Source organism: Pleurodeles waltl, chromosome 11 (genome assembly GCF_031143425.1).
Source record: "Pleurodeles waltl isolate 20211129_DDA chromosome 11, aPleWal1.hap1.20221129, whole genome shotgun sequence".
Classification (NCBI taxonomy): Eukaryota; Metazoa; Chordata; class Amphibia; order Caudata; family Salamandridae; genus Pleurodeles; species Pleurodeles waltl.
In genome coordinates, this window is record NC_090450.1 from 677,899,349 (window position 1) to 677,914,487 (window position 15,139).

A 15,139-nucleotide genomic window follows, 5' to 3' on the forward strand; every position below is an offset into this window, starting at 1 on the left:
TCTCACCCTCGTTGTCACTGCAGGCAGGCACAGGCTCCCAGCCTTCCAGTGCCTTGACTGGGTGCTCCCAGGCAGAGTTGGAGCCTGTGCAGGCCCTATAAAGCCCAGCAACACAGTGCCGGGCAGGAGAGAGCCTCATGTGTCTTTGGCTGGCCCGAGACAGCTGGCCAAACACACATGTGCTCTTAGGGGAATGCTCTGTGCATTCCCCTCGCTGCCTGTCGCCCCCGTGGCGCCGCCCCTTTCACCACGAAGGGATAATAAACCTAGTGAAAGGTTTGCAGCTTCTGCTGCTGGTGGGGGGTGGGGCGGGGAGGAGGGGACAGTTCTCCGCAGTAATGGAGGAGCCAACCCTGGTCATGTCCCTTTCACAGTAGCAATCCAGGCATTATTGTGCCTCCTGTAGTGGGACTCGAGGTGTTTTAATAAAGATGCTTCGTCCTGTGTGACTGAAAGGGATGCAGCTCTAATAGATATTCTAGAAGAGTTCTTAAGGTGGCTTAGATTAATTTTCACAGGTTTCAATGATGATTAACTAAAAGCCTGTATATGCTCCCATTATTGAAACACACGTTGGGGGAAACAAGCTTCTGAAGACCATGCTGGTGTGGGACATTTATCAGACCGACACAAGTATACAACGTGTTTTTTGAGAGGATGCCTGGAGGAACACCTCCAGGGTATAAGTGAGCTACTATGTAGTGATCCTGCGCAACATGCACCCTTTGAGGAGGGTTGTGTTAAGATGGAGGCAGTGAGCTTCACTCACCCCGCATCACCAGGCATGTCCATACAGGCTTAATAACTAGAAACCGTGCAAATTGCACTGTGCACGATTGTGATGGGTGTTGGGGCATTCAAATGCCACTCCAATACTGCTTATGTCCGTAACTGAGGGGACATAAGCATGATTGGAGTGTCTGTCCTGAACCTGGTGTGACTGCCTCTCTGAATGTGTTGGAATTGCCGAAACCTGCTTTCTGCTAGAGTCTGCCATCTCAAAGGAAGGTAGCCCTATTACGGCTGCAATCATATTAAGATCCGAGTGGACATACCATCTCCCTATCACTCTTATATCTCTCTGGAGAGAAACACTGTGAGGTGGCAGCAGTGAATAGTGAGATTGTGCTGTTCTCTCAATGAAATCAGTTTTGAGAATTACAGATGCCGCCGACATGGGCTCCATTTGGCTTCTGTTGACTATGAGAATATATCTCATGCAGGACTATTGTCTGACTTAAAAATATCATGTTGTAAATAGTGTTTACTAAAATATCTAATTGGCTGTAGAATGTTTTTTACCATCCAGAATGAGGTGCCATTTGTTTAAACATTATTTAGGATGCAATATTTATACATGATAATATTCTGGTAGCACACCTTGGCCCCATTTATTGGACTCGGTCCTGCGTCAAATATTTTTGACATTCAAACATAAGACCATAGAATAAGTTAATGATGCTGCTGGATGCACTGAACACTAAGTGGGCCACAAAAAACATTAACAGGGTGAATTATTAAAGGCTGCCAATCCTCTAAACTGCAAATCTATAGTGAACATCCAGATAGCTTATAGTACTGACAAACATCCTGGAGCTTGGTGGGTATCTGGTACTCTTATGAGAAAGCTCCATCCGAGGAAGAATATCTCACCAAGGGTCGCCAGTGTTCCCCAGGGGCAAATTAAATCATTTTGAAAAAGTGTATCAGACTGGTGATACAAAATACCAGCCTAAGAGAAGCTGTGCAAGCAGGTGGACTGGCACGAATGTGATTGCAGTGGAAATATGTAAAGCCCTTAAGTTCTTCCCCAGCTGCAACGTGCAAAGACACACATTTCTGGTTTTTAGAGGTGTTCAAGTACTTTCCTTTAAGAGAGTGCCCTCCTGGCAAGTCACCCAGGGTCTGATGAGAACCAAGATATAGGTTTTTGACACTGAGTCTAGCACTCTCCCAAGCTGTAGTCAATAGAAGACCTTGATGCAGGCCGAAATACCTTGTGGTTGGCCCTAGGATTTAAACAATAGCTTTTTTCCTGTTTTTCATTATAGTGATGAAGTGAAGGAGTGTTTATGTTGGTATTTAATGCAGCACTGTACCTTAAAGGAGGGTCACATTGAGCCAAAAAATGTGAAAATCAAGCCTGGCCATGCACATTGAATAAAAGAGATGATGGCGAATGTATAGTTCATCCAATGCTGAGTGTGACGAGTGTCATTTCATCCTTGCACTGTTCCATACTTCATTTCCTCAGGCCTCCCCTATATACATGATCAAGGTGGCTTCCAGTATCCACAGTGCAATAGAGAGAGTGACATCAGTGCCGGGGCCTCTTAGGCCCACTGAACCCAGCTGACGATGGCCTGTATTCCTTGGTTGCACCTGGGTCTATGACATTTTTGCTTTGCCAATGCTCGCTGTAGTGTGTGGAGGGAAATGCTTAGGAACAATCACCTTGGCAGAACGATTCAGGTGCCGACCTTTCCTGCAACCATGCATTCATGTTACAGGAACGTCAAACTGCTAGCTGCTACTGCATGGCTCCTACCAGTTGGGGACATTTAACTGCCCAGAAAAAGGAGAATATATTTAAAACAGCCCCTCATTTCAGTAAGCTTGAGTACAGGACATACTGCTGCTTCGGCACAGCAGGCTTAGGCTACTAGTAAGCTAAAAACATGGACTCTACGAAAATATCACCCCTGCACAATTATGGAAAAAACAACTGACTACCTGATCTGAACTATGCATCATGTAATGCCATGCTAGCTTCCAAGAGCTCTGATTGAGAGCTTCAGACTTTGTAAGTATTGCATCACCAGACACCATCTACCAACCTATTTGTCACCTCATAAACGTATTTTGATTTCAAACCACACAGAGCCAGGATTGGTCCCTAACAGGAGTGGTATATCATGGATTTTGTAGTGAATAGATAAAACTCCCAGCGGGCATAATGAATCACAGGAGTGAATATAATGCTCTCACCCTTCAGAAGACAACAGCATTACACCCATCATTTTAGAATGGTGGGGTGTTTTAAAGTCGGTTGTTGTTGACTTATTACGGTGCTATCACATTTAAATATTGCAATAAAAAAAATTGCCTGATAGGGGTGGCTGAACGCAAACAAAAAGGGGTCTGCGTTCCAAAAATCATAATCCATTAATTTTAAACTAAGTCAGTCACTGAAACTGTGTTTGTATCTATTGCTAACATTGAAATTGAACCTACTAGCCAGAATTGCCCTGTCTGTTTTGTTCTTGTTGTTTCCTTATTAATCAGAATGTTGCTGTTAGATTAAATAATGATGAGCTTCTCTTATACTTTATGCGATAAAGAATGAAATGTTCATTCTCTAAAATTAATCCAGATTTGTTCTTTTTCTTTCCTCCCCGTTCCAGATATTTAAAGTAACAAAACATTTTTAAACTCAGGATTTTTCACAATGCAGATTAGCCAGTAGCCCCTGTGTAGTATCTGGAGAAGTAATGGATAGAGAGATAATGTTAGTGTAAATTGCAAAGTTATTGTAAATTCATCTCTTGCACAAATTCACTACGCTGTCCTTTTTCCAGAAAACGGTCATGACTGAGTTTTAGAAATGACATTCCTAAAGTAAGGGATAATTTTGGAAGAAGTCTTCATGATAGCTTTAAGAGTATCTTAAACCAAGACAAAAATACTTCATAATCCAGAAACTCTTTCCTAGTTTAAGGCAGTCCAAAATGGTCTTAGTTTACGGAAACACTTTACAAAAAAAATGATTACAAAATTATAGAAGTAAACCAGCTGCTGCGCGACATGTTTGGCTGAGGGGCGGGTGTGTCTCAATACTGACAGTGAAGATTACCATTTTTACACTGTGCACATTTTCATCTGCATACATTGCACATAATATTTTCTGTTTATAGGCACGACAAGAGCTCCTGCACCAAGTATCTCTCCTTCCTAAAGATAACTACAATCTGCTTAGCTTCATTTGCAGGTATGAATCATTTCTTTTCTAAGACAAAGTTATTTCTGTGCTTGCATAGAGAGCCTCTGAAAATGCAGTAGGTGCACAGCCAGTATTTAACTTCTCTAGGTTCTCTAATTGTAATTCTATAAAGGTTGTATACGCTATTTTTCTGTCCATGCAATAAAATCTACATCGGGCAAACAACGCAAAAGGTGCGCATCCGCATTTGTCAGCACCGCAGTCGCCTACGATGTCAGGTTGCTAATACGCCATTGGTGGATCACTTTATAGAAAAAGGACACACTGTAAATTACCTTTGCTGGCAGGTAATCACAGTTGTCAAACCACCAGAGAGGGGTGCTGATTTAGGTGCGCTTCTCAACAAGGAGAAACTAAAATGGATACTATGCACCAATAGTTTACATTCTGGTTTGAATAAAATAGAGGACTGGACTGTACTCATTTGAAGCTTATGAACTTTCCAGACACAGTGACCCTGTGAGACTTATCAGCTCTTTTGGTTGTGACCAACCTTGCTGTGGTGTATCCCCTTAATGGTTGGTACCTTCTAAATTGTTCATTGTAAGTATGTTATGGCTCTCTGTATATTGGGACTTGTTTTGGGGTTAGAGCTGTCTGTGGCGATATTACATCTGTAAGATGTCAAACCCGCAATTCACTGTTTTTCTTAATAATCACTTATGCTACTGCCATTTAATGCGGTTGGCATTCCTTTTAATTTTTAGCATTTCTTGCTTTGAAATGTTCTGTATGGGCTAAGTTGTCCTACTGTATTATGGGGGTTCTAAGGAATTGTTAATTCGATATTTACTTATATGTATGCTATTTCTTGACATGAAGAAATACTTTCTTCTAAGATGGCTGCCATGCTTTCTCTCACTTTTTATTCCATTTTCTTCGGAATGGCCACCACTCTAATTTAAATGCACTCCCTGGTTTATAATCTCTGGGCACGCTATGCGTGTCTGCTTTGGGCACCAGGCATTCTTTTGCCTTGCATGCTGACACATGTGTACACTTGAATATTTTTTAGGTGCAAGATATTGTTGGTATTATTTGGCTATCTAACGCTGATTCCATTACAATTAGTAACTGGTTTGAGCCGGTATAAAGGAAACTTACACATGCGTACACCTTACGCTGTTGAGGTGAGTGATATAGCTGGTAACATGGGTTATAAAACGCCAATTTTATTGCATGTAATAATTGGTTTGCTCCGCTATTTTCTAGACTCTGTTGGTTCCGATGGGGACATCCGGTAACTTGTTTTGCCCATAAGGTCAGTTAGTAACTTGCATGCTGCACAATTGGTTCTATTCTTGATAATTTGGTAGCTTTTTGGGGGGGTTCCAGTAATTACTGATAATTGCCCATTGAGGACCTTGACTGAGGCTCATAACTATGGTCGATTTATTGAGGACTTCTTAATTGACAAATGTCCCTACAAAGGTTTATTCTGGTGGGTTTTACAATTAGAACCCTTCTACTGCGCTACTCAGTGAGTGATTAGTTTGCTTAAGCATGGAATTACTTCACAGCTTCATGGTACATAACCTTGCATTAATGTAACCACAGAACAAAACGTTATTGCTTTGTGTAATCATTGATTGGGCTCCCTATTTTTGTGACACCAGTGACTATAAACATCGGTCCTGATTCCTTACTGTTCTACGTCACATTCAGTGGTTTACTAGCTTCAATTGCCATCCTGATCCAAGTGTTGGTACAGCATGAGGCCCTGTATGGCAAAACTTTCCCGCATGTGATGCATGATGTGGCAGCACATTTATATTATATTTTTGGCATATACTGATATCTAATCTATTCCTTTTTTTCTTTTTTTCTCACAATGTTTTTTTTTCTTTCTTTTTTTCTCCTTTTTTCTTCCCTTGCTTTTAACTGGTCTTGGTTATTTAGTCAGTGACTACTTATGTGTATCTCAGGCTTAATTTGTATGTGCAGATGATGATCCCAACAATCAAATAAGGCATTGAAACTTGGACTCTGTAAAATAATATATGTTTTGACATGAGCAAGAGTACTGTAAAATTGTGACTTTAACTGTGTTTTCTGTCACATGGGGTATTCCTGAGAAAATATGATTTATGGTTTCCAAGACTATTTTGTTTTCCCACTACACTGTTTTCTCATTTTCATTTGGTATAAATATGCTGATTTATTGCATGTTTTCCATAGAGTTCATTGTGATTCTATGTGGTATTTAAATCTATAGTCCTTTTTATCTAAGGGACCCTTGTTCCTTTATACAATACTTGACCCTGGTCCCTTAGTCCCTTCTGTGTTTTAAAACTATTTGTGTACCTGAAGAGGAGTAGTAGAAAGGGGTGGCCCAGCCCAGCCTTGTCTGGCCATGCCCATCCTTGGCCCGGGCTTTGACTCTGCATGGCCCAGGTGTGTCATGCGGGTCTGCTGCACTGCAGAAAGGCTGGGATGTGCTTTGAGTGTCGTGAACATGGGCATCCCCGACCCCTTCTCTGTCCATTGCAGCTGCTCCAGTGGCTAGGAATTGTGGAGGTGGTGGTAGCCTTCCAGGTGGACTGAAGGCACACGGAGGGAGCCTGACCCCCCACAGAAACAAAAGATGTCCTGCATAGGAAGTGTGAAAGGAAATACTAAGGATGTCCGTTTTTTTTTCTAAAACAGCAACATTTAAATACCACTAAATGTACTCTATAAATATTTCAAACTATATCAACAGTTAAGAAAGCACAATTGATGCATATTTGGTTTTGTAAATCTGAAGCATGAAGGAAACAAATATTTTAAAACGATCAACAGAGACCAAGAGTCATTACTTGGTGAAGTGAAAATGAATATTTGCATATTATCTTTTGTGCGCTATATAGTCGTATCAGTAAAACCACATGCCAGTGCATATCTTGTGGCCATTTCAATTAAATATGTGTGGTTTGTAAATCACAGTGTGCTACCACACCATGTTAGAATAATATATTTGCAACAGTGTACTCCAAAACACGCCACTGGCTAGATACCACTACTTTAGCACATTCTTGCTGAATTTGTGTGGCTCATTGCTATACTTAGTATTTGTGATACCTTTGCATTTTTCACATTTCCTGTGACTACAGTGATGTAACACTGATTGCAGAACCCCCTCTCTGAAGGTTGTTTCAGAAACACTGCCGGTCACTAAGTATGAGTGCTGGTAGGCCTCACCTGCAACTGTTGGCTCAGATTAAGCACTGTCTGCACCAGAACTGATTGTTAGTTCTTATACATCCAGCAGCAGAAGGCACATCAGAATGTTAAGGTTATGATATGCCTGGAGTCATGAATATACGCTTAAGGGGCAACATCAGCCCGTAATGACAACAACATTAATAAATGGCACTGTGGAATATGTTCTTCTGACTAGGGTACATTTTAAGACTCACCCAACCAATAATATAACTTCGTGCATAGTTGTATGGAACTTAAAGCATCATTAAAGGAAAAAATCCATAAATGAGCCTGAAGAAATGTAGTAACACTGGCATAAACTGAATAGAATTCCAATGCATTTTAACAAGGAAGCTTGGCATCGCTACTCATTTACCCACAGCAGCAACATCTGATTAAACGCATCCACCAAAGTGGATGAGTTTTTAGGTATTTCTAAATAAATAGCCACACAGGTAGAGATCCAGGCATGTTCCTCAACTCTATTAGATATGTCAGCCTGTGCTGCAGGCACTGTACTTGAAGAGACCAACTTAGGCAGACAATGCCAATACAGATGGGTATATATATTAGGGAAATTATATTGTGGGAGCTGAGGATGTATACATTTGATACCTATGTCCTGGCTGGGGGCATTAGAATCATACCTGACCCCAGGATGGATCCAGAATCCTGTCTTTGTTTCTCATTGCTGCTGCCAGTAATATGCATTTTGAATGGCTACTGAAGTGGCCTTAGTTGCCCCAGAGGAATAGAGACTGCAGCAAGCTAATGCGTAGTCTCCTCCTGGCGGCACTCACTAAGCTGCTAAACTTACTTGGACAGACATGCTGAAGGTGGACCTGAATAGTGTCCCCTTTTTCTGCACTGTGGCTGAAGGTCGGATGTGAACCTGTATTAGACATTAAACTTTTTGAGTAAGTACCGCATGAGTAGAAGGGGAGGGTTATTAGAAGTGGGGCTGAAGTGAAACGTCATCATATGAGGCGGCTGAAAGCTTGCCTTAGTAGAAGCCAAACTATTGACCCTATGGGTAGCTCTCTTGGCACCAGTTTTGTGAAGGTACTTTGTGATTCTGTGGTGCTGACAGAACAGACAGTTGTCTCAGTCACCTTCAGGCTATCACACAGGAAGGACTACTTTGGAAGCTGCAGAAACCCGAGCAGGGTTATTTAAAACAGAACACAAACAGAGTGTATTTAGAGTTATTTTTTATTCACTGCTCTTCTACTGGCAAACAATTACTGCAGTGTTAATGAGAGCAGCAGTACAGACGAATAATAAAAAAGAACATACAAAGAAAATGTCTAACACCTTAGAAAAACAGAATCCTGGCCATTCTCTGCCATGGTATGAAACTGTACCCAACCCCACCTACATTTTCTTATGCTGCCCTCTGTGAACACAGCCCGTGAATTTGTTCCTAGTCCAAGTCAGAGCAATCATATCTAACGCTCATATTTGAGAATGTCCCAGCATAGCAATTCTCATCTCATTCACGGCACAGCTCTGATAAATATGAGGGTAGTTTCTGTACCCCAATATGGTTCTCCAATTTCTGGAACATAATCAAAGTTATGATTATAAATGTGATACCTAATGAAAACACAGAACATTTAACACTTCCCGAGGTGATGCATTTCAATATGAGATCCAAAGGTTGTAGTCCCATTAATTGTAGAGAGTTATCCTTGAAAGGCAAAACGAGCAGTGATGGTGTTTATCTCATCTAAAAGTCTTGTAGTCCAGTGCGTAGTTCTGTTTTAAAGTTATTAGGTATTGTTAGAAATGGGGTTTTTGGTTGGCAGTCAGGTTACCCTCTGTCCAAGCAAGAACCCTCACACTAGTCAGGGTAAGTCACACACAAACCAAGATTATCCTGTGCCCACCCTCTGGTAGCTTGGCACGAGCAGTCCGGCTTAACTTAGAAGGCAATGCGTAAAGTATTTGTGCAATAAATCATACAATAACACAATATAGCACCACAAAAATACACCACACAGTGTTTAGAAAAATATATATAATATTTATCAGGTTAACTGTAGGTCAAACAAATAAAGATGCAATGTGAAATTGTAGGGATATCACTGGAAAGTGATATCAAGTGTCTTAAGTCTATAAAAATCAATCAAAGTCTCTTTCAAGCACAAAGTACCTGGTTTGGAGTGGAGAATCTCTGCAAAGAGCCGCAGAAGAAGAGATATGTGGAAAAATGATGTGTGCGTCGATTTCTCCCCAGCACACACGGACTTGCGTCGTTATTTTTCACGCGGGGAAGTCGTGCGTCGTTTTCCGGCGCGCGGACAGTCTCTTTCTATGGGTCGCAGGGATTACCAGATGTCCCGGGTCTGTGCGTGGATTCTCCTGCTTGTTTTCCGGCTGCGCGTCGTTCCGCGGGGCTGTGCGTCGAAGTTTCGCTCTCACGGCAGGCGTCGCGTCGATTCTCCCTCTGGAAGTCGGGCGGCGTTGTCCTTGCAAGGCCATGCGTCGCAGTTCCGGCCGCCCCGAAGGCGTCGCGTCGGTCAGCGTCGGTGTGCAGCGTTTTTCTCGCCGCGGAGCAAGCTGTGCGTTGAAATTTTCGCACACGAAGAGTCCAAATGAAAAAGAGAAGTCTTTTTGGTCCTCAGACTTCAGGGAACAGGAGGCAAGCTCTATCCAAGCCCTTGGAGAGCACTTTCACAGCCAGACAAGAGTTCAGCAAGGCAGCAGGGTAACAGCAAGGCAGCAGTCCTTTGTAGAAAGCAGTCAGGTGAGTCTTTTAGGCAGCCAGGCAGTTCTTCTTGGCAGGATGCAGGTTCTGGTTCAGGTTTCTTCTCCAGCAAGTGTCTGATGAGGTAGGGCAGAGGCCCTGTTTTATACCCAAATGTGCCTTTGAAGTGGGGGAGACTTCAAAGAGTGGCTAGGAAGTGCACCAGGTCCCCTTTCAGTTCAATCCTGTCTGCCAGGGTCCCAGTAGGGGATGTGGCAGTCCTTTGTGTGAGAGCAGGCCCTCCACCCTCCCAGCCCAGGAAGACCCATTCAAAATGCAGATGTATGCAAGTGAGGCTGAGTACCCTGTGTTTGGGGTGTGTCTGAGTGAATGCACAAGGAGCTGTCAACCAAGCCCAGCCAGACGTGGATTGTAAGGCACAGAAAGATTTAAGTGCAAAGAAATGCTCACTTTCTAAAAGTGGCATTTCTAGAATAGCAATATTAAATCCAACTTCACCAGTCAGCAAGATTTGGTATTACCATTCTGGCCATACTAAATATGACCTGCCTACTCCTTTCAGATCAGCAGCTATCACTTCAATACTGTATGAGGGCAGCCCCAATGTTAGCCTATGAAGGGAGCAGGCCTCACAGTAGTGTAAAAACGAATTTAGGAGTTTTACACTACCAGGACATGTAAACTACACAGTTACATGTCCTGCCTTTCACCCACACAGCACCCTGCTCTAGGGGTACCTAGGGCACATATTAGGGGTGACTTATATGTGGAGAAAGGGGAGGTTTAGGCTTGGCAAGTACTTTTAAATGCCAAGCCGAGGTGACAGTGAAACTGCACACACAGGCCTTGCAATGGCAGGCCTGAGACAAGGTAAGGGGCTACTTGAGTGGGTGGCACAACCAGTGCTGCAGGCCCATTAGTAGCATTTAATCTACAGGCCCTAGGCACATATAGTGCACATTACTAGGGACTTATAAGTAAATTAAATAGTCCAATCAGGTATGATTCAAGGTTACCATGTTTAAAGGGAGAGAGCATATGCACTTTAGCACTGGTTAGCAGTGATAAAGTGCGCAGAGTCTAAAAGCCAGCAAAAACTGTGTCCAAAAAGTGGAGGGAGGCAGGCAGGAAGTTAGGGGTGACCACCCTAAGGCTGTCAGGTCTAACAGGTATTTTTAGATCTTGAAGTATCTCTTTATTTGGGTGATCACAATTAGGGTACTGATCATGTGACTGCATGAGGAATCTCAGATGAATATAATCTGCTTCTTATAGAAAGGTTGTGTTTGAATATAATGGACAGACGTATTCTGGGGCATCAGATCTATATTGGTAAGGTTGTTGATTTGTTGTTGACAGGTCATTTGTTGTGAACAAAGCTGCAACTATAACTGGATTTTGACTGACCATCCCCTTGTCCAGTTATAGGATGCTACATACATTTACTTTCAAACGGAAATGTACTGGAACCAGGAAAACAGACAACTTTGTCAGTAAAGGATAATTTATTTGGCATTAACATAAGGTCAAGCATTGGTAAAGAACTTTAATGGTCATTTGAGATGAGAAGTGATAAAAGATTAATCTCCTGAGAGATTAGAAGTGGAAAAAGACTTGTTTAAGTTTACCTGGCTCGAATCTAGGGAATGGTTTTCCATTGAGGGTTTGGAGTGGGATGTGATGATGTGCCTGTTAGCAGTGACATGAGGCGGAAATTCAAAGTGTAAATGAGTGATTAGCAACTTGCAAAATGTAAGGTGAGAATACTCCTACTGAGGCTTTTCTAAGAACACATTGCAATTTTGTATGCAAATGTTACAAAATGCATAGATCAGATACTGACCAGCCACCAATAACTGCTGACAGCATTGCTTACAGAAAAAGAAAATCAATGCTAATTTGGTCAAAGAATTATGATTTTGGCAAATAGAGGTGAGACTCTTGAACGTCTCCAAAGGTATTTTAAAGTATATTGGTTTACAGCTTTTTCTCAGTTGGGGACAATTTATGTTGGTGTAAGAATTAAAAACCCATCAATGAAAGTGCTTTACTGTCTTAAACTGAAAACATGTTGGGCAAACACTGGGCCCTCTTTTGATTATTTAAGTGACTGTATGGTGGGCTTTATGTATGAGGCGGATGAATGGTGACCATTCTGGAAGTGTGGCATTGAGTTTTTTCAGGGGGTCACTGATGACAAAACTGCTGGGCTATAGAGACCGATTCAGAGACAGACAATTTGCCTTCAATTAAATCCTGGTTGTTGTTAGAAAGCACTTATGGTCATGGCAGTGCTCACGGGGGTCTTTCTGGTCTGACCAATCTACACGTTTTCTTTCCTGGGTTTGTTAATAGAGGGAATGAGTAACCATTATACAAATAAAACATGCAGAAATGTTAATTTCTGTAATTATTGCTCTTCAGAGTTTAATTGGCAGGAACTGTTTTTAAATTGAGAGGAGACCAAACAAACCTGCATATGAATTATTAAAACTAAACCAAACAAGATATATGAGCTCAATTAGCACTAAGCCAGAATCTCCAGTTATGAACAATATTTCTGAGAAATGAAAGCAACAAACTGTATCTGGTGAAATTCTCAGCCGTCCCTGCATATAGGGTCCAGGTACTGGAAGAGCATGGTTTGGAATGCTGCAAGAGGCGTGCCCAACTAATGGGCAAAGAGATTTATGCACCTCTATAATGTTTAAGGAATTCCCACCCATAAGGTTGCTTTTAGAAAACATTCTCAACAAAATGAGTGTTTATTCTGATGAGCATCTTCTCAGTGATTTAATAAGGTTTGTAATAATGCTATTTATCGATCAGGAATCAGTTTTAAATTCTTAATGTTGCTGACATTGTGTTCTTTTTGCCTAATGGCATATTTACATTAGAAATATATAAAATGCTACAAGTTATATTTTCAGACTTTCCTCCCTTCAATTGATTCAATCCAGTGTCACCTTGAAGATTTTGGTGCATGGCAAAAGTGGCAGCAATGCTTATGTGCATGAGACTCGTCTGGCTAACCATCTGGCTTGCTTGTCACCATGTTGTGATTTGCTTTAATATCCTCTTCCTTGTCTTGCCATTAGGTTTCTTCATGAAATACAGCTGAACTCTGCAGTCAACAAGATGAGTGTTGATAATCTGGCTACCATTATCGGAGTGAACCTCATCAGGCCGAAGCAAGAGGACCCGGTCACAATAATGAAGGGTAAATAATATGTTGATATTTGTTGATATCATATTCACCTGCATGGGAGATATTGTTAATGCTGACTAGGAGGAGCCGGGGTGGCAATTGAATTATTCATTACAATTAGACAGACTGAAATAAGGGGAACAGCAACAAAGAATTGCTTGAAATCTACTTTCAATGACGATTAAGAAGTTGCCTTCATTATATGGGCGTTTGGTTTTTAAGGGCGGTGGTGAATTGTAATTGTATCGTAGTTGGTCTACAGAAAAATTATGTCCTCAGTTTGCTCCTGCTTATTTCAGAATCATGTACTTGCAACCCCATTTCTGCAAAGAAAGAGTAAGATGTGGGGTAGACCCTTATTACAGTGCCCAAGCTTCTCTAAACTTGTTTGAGTAGTTTACCATATTTACTGATCATAGATATTTATCATATGTCCACGTACAGTTTTGATTGTCCACCTTTCATTTCTGTTGATTCTACCATAAATGCAGGTGTAAATAACATTTAGTTTTAAATAATTTTTATCCGGTCAAGGGATGAGGCATGGTATTAGTTACAAGGCCTATAAAAATAAGTACATATCTCAGAAAAAACAGGGCATTACTCTGGCCTTCTCCACAGACAGTCCCAATATTAAAAAAGAGACACCAGCAAAGTCAGTCTCAGAAGTGGCCTGTTCTATTATATGTGGGAAAGGGATGGAGGTGAAACATTACCAGGACTCACACTGATTCTTAAAAAACAGACAAAAACAGAAAGGCAAACACATCATTGTTGGTTATTGTCTGCCCTATCAAACCCACCTGAGCTGTGTGACTCCTAAAGATGCTGCATAACCAACAGTTGAGTGAAGTTTAGATCCTCCCTTCATGTGTCACTCACCCTTGAATTTAATGACCCAGAGGCCTCAGAGCCCTTAGAGAACAATTATTTTTTGATCAGCTGGGGGTCTTTCTCTTCACCAGTGTTGCCTAGCTTATTGGCCCCCCTACCCAGAAATACTAAGGCCTGTGTTTTTGGCTGGTGCTCTGATGATCATTTCTTTTTGTTTGGCACGTGACAGCTCTACTAGCGGTGTGCCCTAATCCAACATGTTACCTCCTGGGCCCTCGGATTGAAGTCAGGGTCCCCTTATTACTTGATTTTGCCAGGTCAGCATTCAACACATCTATTTGCAGGAAGAACTGGATTATAGTGCTATTGCTTTTACTTCCCATTGTTGGAGTAGAGCTAATATATTTTGACTTTTATTTGGATCATAGTGCTAATAAAACACTGTTGAAACTGATCCTAGCGTTGTGGTGCAGCTTTGCCCTCACTTGTGAAGGTAGGGTGCATCCAGCTTATTCTTCACCAAGTGGGTCTTAAATTCCTCAATATCCCCATTGATAGAAGCCATTTTCACTTATTGCATCAATTCCACTACTTTGGGGCAAGTAGCATCAACATGGTCTCCAATGATGGATTTGCCACAGTAGATTAATAAATGTACCCTTCAAACCCAAAGCCATTGGAGGCAAAAAGTCCAGTTTTTCTTCACCTTCCTTCATGTTAATTATCTCCAGTGCCATTCTCTCCTGTGATGTTGGAATTCTATTGCCTGCTTTTGGAGTCCAGGTGGGAGATTTTGGGGGTGGTTGCTGTCATTCAATCACAGTATGACTGTCTGTCCTCACTCAGAAGGAAATCCCTCTGTCTATCAAGTCATGGACCACCTACATCTCCACAGAGGTTCGCCCCAGATGTTACTATGATGATGATGATGCTTATTATTATTGTTATTATTATAAAGAATAGTTATTTACAGAGCACAGTTGTACATCTAGGAAGTCATTTGGCACTGTGGAGACTGTGTGACACTATGGGTGCAAAAATTAGGTTGTTACTACAGATTTAATTATTGAAGATCTATGTGTTCATATTTTTTGTTTTTTACTTTTTTTTAGGATAATGGGAGCCAAACAGATTTCTAGTGCGATAGTGTTCCAAGGTTTAGTGGCCGCAACATTAAATGCCCACCTCTCTATTTTTGGAGTTT

The 15,139-nt window shown here is 41.6% G+C and overlaps 1 protein-coding gene across 3 annotated transcripts in view; it reads left to right on the plus strand.

Moving 5' to 3' along the window:
* The window catches only part of ARHGAP25 (Rho GTPase activating protein 25), a 313,218-nt gene that overhangs the window by 279,469 nt on the left and 18,610 nt on the right, over positions 1–15,139 (plus strand). For all 3 annotated transcript variants that reach the window (XM_069214179.1, XM_069214180.1, XM_069214181.1), the window contains 2 exons: positions 3,915–3,988; positions 12,992–13,113. In XM_069214179.1, the coding sequence (XP_069070280.1) occupies positions 3,915–3,988; positions 12,992–13,113 (196 nt within the window). The remainder of the gene's footprint in view (positions 1–3,914; positions 3,989–12,991; positions 13,114–15,139) is intronic.